The sequence below is a fragment of the Tupaia chinensis genome, unplaced genomic scaffold (genome assembly GCF_000334495.1).
Source record: "Tupaia chinensis unplaced genomic scaffold, TupChi_1.0 Scaffold000539_1, whole genome shotgun sequence".
Lineage (NCBI taxonomy): Eukaryota > Metazoa > Chordata > Mammalia > Scandentia > Tupaiidae > Tupaia > Tupaia belangeri.
In genome coordinates, this window is record NW_006160052.1 from 4,940,620 (window position 1) to 4,950,859 (window position 10,240).

A 10,240-nucleotide genomic window follows, 5' to 3' on the forward strand; every position below is an offset into this window, starting at 1 on the left:
AGCGCGCCGTGGAGCTGCGGGGCCGGAACGCGGAGAGGAAGGGGACCCCCCCACCCCGCTGCCTGGGGACGGCGGGTTCCTCGAGGACGGAGCTGGCCCACGAGAACGACGAGCTCCCAGGATGCCGAGGAGGGTCCGCTGGGCCTGAGGAACAAGAGCAGATGGATGCGGAGTAGGAGCCCGGGGAGTGGGTGGGATCCCTGGGATTTTTGTGGAAGTCTTGTCTCGTGATCCCTGCCGAGTAAGCCTGAAAATCCAACCGACTCTTTCCAGGCTGCAGACTTAGGAGATGCCTGGGACAAGGAGGCCACCTTCTCAGGGCAAAAGGAAAAGGAGGTGACAGGCGTTGAGACCACCGAAGGGAACCCATGGCTAGGTAAGGCTACACTGATCTCTCCGTGTAGGAGCTCAGGGGAAGATGGCAGGCAGGTTGTGGGGCCTGGGAGGCGGTTAGAGTGAGGCTTGCCCTGGGCTGCCCCTGGACTTTGCATCCTGGTCAAGTGGATGCACTGACGACGTGTAATAGCCACCAGCCCACGTCCCTTGGATGGTGAAGTCAGTCTGCCGGCTCAGCTCCGGGAAAGTGCTGGGTTGTAATGCGCCTTCAGATTTCCATCTGAGTGAGGCCCTGTGTCCCTTGAAGAGGTTAAACAAAGAGATAGTGTTTGTGCTTTTTCGTTTTTTTTTTTTTTTTTTGCAATTAACTTTAAAAGCAGAGCCAGGACCTTCTGAATCAATACTGAAAGTGAACTTCACGGTTGAATACACTTGTCCACACATTATGATACTCTGAAGCTTTTAAAAAAGATTTATGTGCATCCGTAATATATTACCAATATGGGATAGTTGTTAAATATAGTAAGTTGGGGAATGATGAAGAGCAGTAAGAACTGCGTACTACCATTTGTAGACCAGGGCCATGGAGAGCTCACTCCCACACGCACGCACACAGATATTATCATGTATTTGTGTTTGTGTGATCATAAAATATTCCTGGAAAAGTCCCTAGAAACTTGGTAGCATTGGCTACCTCTGAGATGATGGGGTCAGGGGAAAAGATTTACTTTTCACTATATGTCCTGTTAAACTCTTTCATTTATTATTTTTTTAAACAAGTGCCTATATAACCTATTAAAATATTTAAATCCATTTTCTGACTATCCAGTTTCTTGATAGCATTCTTGGTGGGAATGTTATAGTCGCTCTGGTCCTCTAATGTTGTGATGTTGCCCAGGGAGATTGGTTGATTTTTTTATTAACATGAGATTAATTCTCTTTTTTTTTAGAAAGAGATTTTTGCTATAGGGCATGTGCACTCACCAGAGAGATAGAGACAGACAGAAAGTGGACAGAACTGAGAAATCCCCCCCCCCCCAGGAGAGGATGGCTGCACCACAGTCCCTTCTCCATTTTGGGCACGCACGCACACGCGCCCAGCATGAGTTTTAAACCACTGAGTCCAGTACTCAAACAGTGGTTGACTACATGGAAGTCCAGCCGTATAACCATTATGCCATCAGCTGATCCTGAGGTTAATTCTTTTTTTTTTTTGAGAGGTTTTTTTCGCTATAGGGCGCGTGCACTCGCCAGAGAGACACAGAGAGACATAGAGACAGAAAGCGAGAAATCACCCCCGGGGGGATGGTCACGCCGCAATCCCTTCTCCTCCATTCTCCTCTTGGGATCTTGGGCACGCACACACCCACGTCCGGCGTGAGTTTAAAGCCACCAGGTCTGGGACACGAACCGCGGTCCACTGGGAGTCCAGCGACATAGCCATTAGGCTAACTGCTGGTTCCTGAGGTTAATTCTTGAAATTGCATTCAGAAGTGCAATTTGGAAAAGGATCAGAGAAGACTTTTCTGACTTTTAGAGTGAATCATATGATCCTTTCCCAATTTTTAAAAAATATTTAATTTTATTGTCATTATTTTTTATATTTTATTTTTTTAAAGTTGACCAGAGAGAGACAGAGAGAAGGAAAGTGAGAAAGCAAGCTGCCAGGTCCAGGACTCTAACTGTGGTCAGCCATGTGGGAATCCAGACGCCTTAGCCACCACGCCACCTGCTGGCCCCTCCTAATTTTTTTTAACAGAGATTTTTGCTCTAGGGCGTGTGTGCTCGCTGGAACACAGAGAGAGAGATGGAGACAGAGAAAGTGAGAAATCACCCCCAGGAGCAATGACAGCACTGCAGTCCCTTCTACTCAGTCTCCTTGGGATTTTGGGCATGCACACACATGTGCCTTCCATGAGTTTCAAGTCACTGGGTCTGGGTCTTGAACTGCTGTCAGCCATGTGGAAGTCCAGCGCCTTAACCACTAAGTCATCTGCTCACCCCCTTTTCTAAGGAAACTAAAGAACATTTAGATTTGGCATAAATTTTTGTCTTTATTAGATAGGCTTTTACCCAATTTAAGAAGCCTTTTTAAGCTTTAGTTGTGGAGAATTCCCAATGTTTGTCTCATTTCAGGATCAGTTTTTCCTACCTCTGCCCAGCTTCTTGGTACTTCACTGTGCCCACGGTGAGCCCATTTCCACGTCAGCGAGTGGCATAAAAACATTCCTGGGACTCTTCTTCATATCCTGTGTCCTTTTGCTTATGTTAATCATGGACTTTCGACACTGGGGTGCTTCATTGCCACGAGACAGGCAATACGAAAGGTGAGTCAGCTTTAGATTACTTTGATTAGCTTCATTACTGAAGTCATAAATATTTTGATAAGCTGTTCAATGCACTACTACCTTTGACCTTTTTTGGGATATACAATATTTTTATTGGTAAAATTGTGTACTATTTATTACATGAGGAAGTGCTTTTTAAAATTAAAAAAAAAATTTAGAACTATTCATTTAATTTTATGTAAAATTCTTCTTTTTCAATTTGACCAGAGAGAGAGAGAGAGAGAGAGAGAGAGAGGAAGAGAGGGAAAGTGAGAAAGCAAGCCACCAGGTCTGGGACTCGAACTGCAGTCAACCATGTCGGAGTCCAGTGCCTTAATCACCATGCTACCTGCTGGCCCCCTTGGTTCAGGAATTCTGATACTGCATTTTAAGCATGAAAGGTGTCACTGGGTTTTTTCTTGTTTGTGCTGGGACTTATTGGGTGCAGAAATGCTTAAAATTGTTATATTGAGTCTTTTATCACTATTAAAAGATTATGTTTATCCTTGATTATATTCTTTGCTTCACAATTTACTAGTCTGGTATTAATACAGCTACTTCAGCTCTCTTTCAAGTCAGTTAACATGATGTATCGCTTTCCATACTTTTAGTTTTAGCCTACTTGTGTCCTTATATTTCTAGTAGGCAGTATTTAATTGATTTTGCTTTTTATCCAATCTGATAATCTCTGCCTTTTAATTGAAGTGTTCAGGCCACTTAAACATTTCATCTGACTATAGATTATTGTTTAGGTTTAATCTGCTGTCTGACTTTTTCTTCTCCTGTTTGTCACATTTATGCTTGTTTGTCTTTCCTTTTTCTCTCTGTTCTTTTGAGCTGAGTTAATTTTTAATAATTCTATTTTATTTCTTTTGTTGACATTTTGTTTGTTTTTGCCACAAGACATGTGCACCTGCCAGAGTCAGAGAGAGAAAGAGAGAGACAGAGAGAGAGAAAGTAAGAAATCAGCCCGGAGTGGGGGTGGTCATGCCTTTCTCCTTCATTCTCCTGCACGCACCGTGATTTTCAAGTGGCTGGGTCCAGGACTCGAACTGCGCAATGACTATATGGGATCCAGCACCTAAACCTCCATGCCACCTGCTGGCCCTGTTGGCTTATCTTTGTTTCCAGTAGTTGCTTATGGTTTATAGTACACATCTTTCTTTAAAAAATATTTATTATTATTATTTAATTTGCAGTAGGGCATGTACACTCACTAGAGACAGACAGAGAGGGAAAGTAAGAAAGCAAGCTGGCAGGTCTGGGACTTGAACCATGGTCAGCCATGTGGGAATCTAGAGCCTTAACCACCGCGCCATCTGCTGGCCCCGGTACTGTACATCTTTAAACTTAGTCACACTGTCTTCAGGTGACATCACTCCTCTTCGTGTGTAGCGTAAGAACCTTATAATAGTGTACTTTAATCCCGTTGGTCTTTGTGCTACTGCTCTCATACATTTAATTTCCACATATGTTATAAGCTACACATTATATTGTTAGCACTTTTGCTTTACTTATTTTTTTTTCTTTTTCTTTTTGGAGAGATTTTCGCTATAGGGCGCGTGTGCTCGCCAGACAGACAGAGACAGACATAGAGACAGAAAGCGAGAAATCACCCCTCCAGGGGGGATGGTCACGCCGCAATCCCTTCTCCTCCATTCTCCTCTCGGGCTCTTGGGCACGCACGCACATGTGCCCGGCGTGAGTTTTAAGCCACCGAATCCGGGACGTGAACCTCAGTCGACTACGTGGGAGTCCAGTGACATAGCCATTACGCCAACTGCTGGTTCCCAGCTTTACTTATTTATTTTTAGAGAAATTTTTGCTATAGGGTGTGTGAGCTTGCTGGAGAGAGAGAAAGAGAATGAGAAGTCACCTCCCAGGGGGATGGCCAAGATGTAATTCCCTCTCCTCCATTCTTCTCTTTTGATTTTGGGCACACATGCACATGTGCCTGGTGTGAGTTTTAAGCCCCTGGGTTCAGGACTTGAACTGCGGTCGACAACATGGGAATCCAACAACATAACCATTATGCCATCTGCTGGTCCCAGCATTTTTGTTTTAAATAGTCAATTATATTTTAAAGAAGTTTAAAAAATAAGAAAATAAGAGTTGTATATTTACCATTTCTGGGCTTAATCATTCTTCTGGGTAGATTCATACTTCCATCTGATATCGTTTTCCTTCTGTCTGGAGGACTTTCTTTAACATCAATAGTAGTGTTAGGCTGTTGTTGATGAATTCTTTCTACTTTCATATGGCTGAAAAGTTATTCTTTTGGAAGACATGTTCTAAGTCGATCATTTTTTTCTCTTGTTACTTTATTTTTACCAGAGGATGTGTGTACTCACCAGAGAAAGAGAAAGGATCCCCCAGTAGGGATGTGGTTACACCATAATCCCTTTCTTCCATTCCTCCTTCCTGTCAGATTTTTGGGCAAGCATATATGTGTGTGCTTGGCATGTTTGTCAAACTACTGGGACCAAGATTTGAACCGCTGTCAGCCAAGTGAGATACAGATCCCTTAACCACTGAGTCACTGAGCTCTTATGGCTTTAAAGATGATGTCCCACTGTCTTTTGGCTTGGGTTTTTTTCTGAGACGTCTGCTGTCATTTTTGCCTTTGTTTTCTCTCTGTACAATGCCTTTTTTCAATGACTGCTTTGAAAGATTTTCTGTTTAACACTGGCTGCAAGCAGTTTGCTTATATGCTTTGTTTTCTACAGAATTCTTGTGCTTGTGATGTGTTAAGTCTTAAAGATATGGATTAACATTTTTTTTTAGGTTTTTGCTGTAGGGTGTGTGTGCTTACCAGAGAGAGAGACAAAGAGAGAGAAAGTGAGAAATAACCCCCCAAGGGGGATGGCCATGCCATAATCTCTTCTCCATTCTCCTCTTGGGATTTTGGGCACTGCTTGGCATGATTTTTAAGCTGCTAGGTCTGGAACTTGAATCGTGGTTGGCAGTGTGGGGATCCAGCACCTTTCTCATGCCACATGCTGGCTCCAGGGTTAAGTTTTTATTTGTTTGTTTATTAATCTGCTAGAGGGCATATGCTTGCCAGAGAGAGACAGAGAGAAGGAGAGAAGTGAGAAAGAATCCTCCATGGGGGATGGCCATGCCATAATCCTTTCTCTTTCATCTCTCATTTTGGGATTTTAGATACACATACACACACTCCTGGTGTGCTCCTCAAGCTGCTGAGTTTAGTATTCAGACTGCACATTTGGCCATGTGGGATCAGCCCCCTTAACCGCCATGCCATAGTCTGGCCCTGATTTGTAATTTTTTATTTAGATTTGCTATGGAGTGCAGGCGCTTACTGGAGTGGGAGCGGTTGAGAAATCATCCTCCACGAGGAGGCCATGCTACAGTCCCTTCTCCTCCATTCTCCTTTGGGGACTTGGGGCACACATGCTCACGTGCTGGAGTCTTTTCAAGCCACCGGGTAAAGGACTCAACTATGCAGTGGACCACGTGGAATCCCTCTGCCTTAACCATCACAGCACCGGGCTGGCTCTGACTTACAGGTTTTAATTCGATTTGGGAAAATGTTGACCATTTCTTTGATTTTTTGTTTTGTTATGTTTTGTCCTCCCCACCTCTCCTTTGAAGACTCCAGTTATATACTGGGCTTGCGGAAAAGTCATGATGTATTTTTTCTGTTTTTCTATGTAAAACTGCAGCATGACTTTCCGATGACCCAGTATGTATTGAGCCATGCGGCATTTCCCCACAGCTCACTGATGCGTGTTCAGTTTCCCCAGTTCTTTATTTTTAGAGGTTTGTGCTATAGGGCATGTGCGCTCTCCAGAAAGAGAGTCAAAGGGACAGAAAGCGAGAAATCACCCACCAGGGGGCATGGCCACGCTGTAATCCCTTCTCCTCCATTCTCCTCTCAGGATCTTGGGCACGCATGCACACGTGCCCGGCGTGAGTTTAAGCCAGGACTTGAACCACGGTCGGCTACATGGGAGTCCAGCAACATAGCCATTACGCTAACTGCTGGTCCCCCCAGTTCTTTTTTATTTATTTATTTATTTATTTATTTATTTTACTTATTTATTTTTTTTAATTTTTTATCATCATATCTTCTTCATATTACATTGGATTACATATAACTTTACAGTGTATTACATTGTTTCTTCAAAAGGGAATGCCATGCACGTCAGTCAGTACAGAGACATTAATCTCCCCACTTCAACATTCCATATCTTTTCTGTTTTCCCCAATCATTATCTTTATTATTCTAATTATTTTTATAAAACAGTCAATTGCTATTTCTCGTTTTGCTTGTAAAAATACTTTGCCCATCATGAAACACTTCTCAGACCAATCCAGTTGAGAATTCTATACATGTCATCATCAACAGTTAATAAACCCTATCTGTTTCTCACTGACGTCCTGTCTCTCTATTGCTCACTTGCTATCTTTCTCTATCCTCTTCTCTTCACTTACCCCATTCCACACTGTCCTATTCTCATTAAGTACCTTCACTTCAAGAATGGTAGAGTAGTTCCTGTTCTTCCCTGAGGCAATGCAGGGCTGGTAACCATCATCTTCTCAAGTTGCAAGTTCTCAGACCTTGTTTTCCGCTTCAGCTTGCTGGTCCAAAGGCCACATGCCGGCCCTGGAGAGGCAGCTGAACGCCGGGGCATGAGCCCCGAGCCGCGGGCCCCCTGGAGGGGGGCCGGCCGATCGGTGGCGTGGCTGCGCACCGGGGCGTGAGCCCGGTCCCCCAGGTTCTTTTGTTCTGTGTGTTTCATTCAGGATTTTTTTACTGCTGTGCATTCAAGCTTGTTAGTGATTTTTTTTTTCTGTAGTGTATAAGTAACTTTTTTCATAGAAGTTCATCTGAATTATCGTATATACTTTTAATGTCATACCAGTTGCACTGAAGAGCTGTATTCTTTTACCTTTTTTAACTTTTATATTTCCCCCTAAATTTGCAAGAGGGCACATGTACTTGCCAGAGAGAGACAGAAGTGGGGTGTGGGAGTGAGAGAGCTCTCCTCCTGGGGAATAGTCACGATGCCGTCCTCTCGTCATCTCTCCCTCCCTTTGGGACCTTGGACATGCACATACATCCTGGATGTTTGCTTTTCTCTTCTTTTTTTTAAATTATTTTTTCTTTCTTTCTCTTTTTTTCTTCTGTTTCTCTCTCTTATTTGACCAGAGAGGGACAGAGTGAGAGAGAGAGAAAGAGAGAGAGAGAAAGCTGCCAGGTTTGGGACTTGAACCATGGTAGGCGATGTGGGAGTCCAGCACCCCTCAGCCACTACACCACCTGCCAGCCCCAACCCTGCATATTTTCTTTTCTTTCTCTTTTCTTTTTTTTTGGAGAGGTTTTGCTATAGGCATTTGCGCTTTCCAGAAAGACAAAGAGAAACAGAGAGATAGAAAGCGAGAAATCACCCCCCAGGGGGGATGGTCACGCCGCAATCCCTTCTCCTCCATTCTCCTCTCGGGATCTAGGGCATGCATGCACAGTGCCTGGCATGCGTTTTAGCCACCCGGTCCAGGACTTGAACTGTGGTCGACTACATGGGAGCCCAGTGACATAGCCATTATGCTAACTGCTAGTCCCTACCCTGCATGTTTTCTGAGCCACTGGGTCTAGACCTCAAACTCTGCAGTGGACCATGTGGAATCCAGCCATCTTGACCACCACACCATGGACTGGCCCAAGCTGTATTCTTTTGTAGCAGTGATTTATTTTGCTATTTTTTGAGATTAGTTTCTGATGAGGCCACCACATTAAATGACGGCAGTTGTGTTCATCATCTTCAGCATGATTTTGTCATTTATTGTTATTTAAAATAATTTTCCTCCTTATTACTTCTCAGATTTGTATCAGTTAGGAGGCTTTGGGCTGCAAGGAACAAACTGACTTAAATAATAAAAGAGTTTATTGGCTCACATAACTGGAAGTCTGAGGTTCGAGGACCACTGTTCAACACTGGCTGGCAAGCTTGGGGTCTCTGCCTCTCCCTTCTGTTGTCCGCAGTGTCAGTTTTCTTACTGCACAATAACAGCCAGTAGCAGTCAGGGCAGCACGTGTCCTCACTGGCGTCCTGCAGGAGACAGGAATCGGCTTTCTGACTCTTTCTCCAGGGCGCTCCTCTAGGAATGAAGAACTTCCCAGGAGCCTCTTGCAACTCTTTTCTTGATTTTTTTTGGGGGGTTGTGATTGAGACACATTGCGTACTCTCCTTTTTATTTCTGCATGGTTCTGCCCCCCCGAATTCATTCTTTCTTTCTTTCTTTCTTTCTTTCTTTCTTTCTTTCTTTCTTTCTTTTTAATGCCAAAGGGAGTGTGTACTCACTGGAGAGAAACAGAGAGACAGAGTGAGGGAGAAAGCACCTCCCGATGGGGTGTGGTTGCACCACAATATCTTCTCCATTTTCTCTATCCTGTCAGGAGTTTGGGCACACATGCACACTTGTCTGGTGTGTTTTTCAGGCTGCTGGGGTCAGGATTTGAACCACGCAGTTGGCCATGTAAAATCTGACTCCCTTAACTACTAGACAATGGGGCTTCCCTTGAATTTATTTTTCTTCTTCTTTTTTTAAAATTCACTTTAGTCATTCATTTGATGCATTCATTTGACTAGAACTTACTCAGCGGTCACCACGTGCAAATGTGAATAGGCACCAGGACATGGAGACTTTGGTGGTACTTTTTCTCAAGAAGTTTATGATTTGAAATGTTGCTTCTCTTGTGACCCTGTTCATTTGTATTTTTGACTCTTCCTTTCCAGAAAAGGAAAAAAATGTTTGGATAACTGAAGTAGTCAACAATTTTCCTTAAGAAACGTGTTAACTTGGGAGACCTAAACCCATGGTTTGAGTTTCTTTAATGTTTATCTGAGATTTTTTGGACATACCTGGAGGTGCAGTTTCCCACTAAAGCCTAAATGACTAATTAGGGAATTCCACATATGTTAGTTATATGGCTAAAGACTATTAGGGTCCAGTCTGGGAGCACCGTCGACGGCACACTGAACCACGGTGTTGGAAGCCACAGGGCTGACTGCGGGCTCAGATCCCCAGGTTGGTTTGAAAACATGTGGGGCGCTTGAGTTTGCCCAAGATTTGGCCTAGCTGGAGGGCCGGGGAAAGGGGATTGTGGTGTGAGGGGATCACGTTGAAGATGCTTCTTTCTTTCCCTCTTGTGCGTGGACACATAATCTCTTTTAATAATGAAATAAATAAACTAAAAAAAGGCTGTTAGGGAGTAAAGTGGTGAGCTCTGTGGCTACTGAGATAGCACAGGCTGGACTTATTAAGCCATTTTAGGAGGCTTAGATATTATCCTAAGGGCAGAAGGAAGACAGACTTTGAGGAGTGATAGGATCTGAAGTGGGGTTTTTTTTAGATTTTTTATTTTTGTCCTAAGAAGTGTGTTCACGGGGACCAGCAGTTAGCGTAATGGCTATGTCGCTGGACTCCCACGTAGTTGACCGTGGTTCGCGTCCCGGACCCGGTGGCTTAAAACTCATGTCAGGCACGTGTGCATGCGTGCCCAAGATCCTGAGAGGAGAATGGAGGAGAAGGGATTGCGGTGTGACCGTCCC

At 44.0% G+C, this 10,240-nt stretch overlaps 1 protein-coding gene across 1 annotated transcript in view; it reads left to right on the top strand.

Moving 5' to 3' along the window:
* Nucleotides 1–46: 46 nt before the first annotated feature.
* Nucleotides 47–10,240, top strand: part of ENTPD7 (ectonucleoside triphosphate diphosphohydrolase 7) — a gene marked incomplete in the record, with an annotated part of 57,233 nt that continues 47,039 nt past the window's right edge. The window contains 4 exon segments of the mRNA XM_014591183.2: nucleotides 47–172; nucleotides 274–376; nucleotides 2,473–2,554; nucleotides 2,557–2,663. Of these exon segments, the coding sequence (XP_014446669.1) occupies nucleotides 369–376; nucleotides 2,473–2,554; nucleotides 2,557–2,663 (197 nt within the window).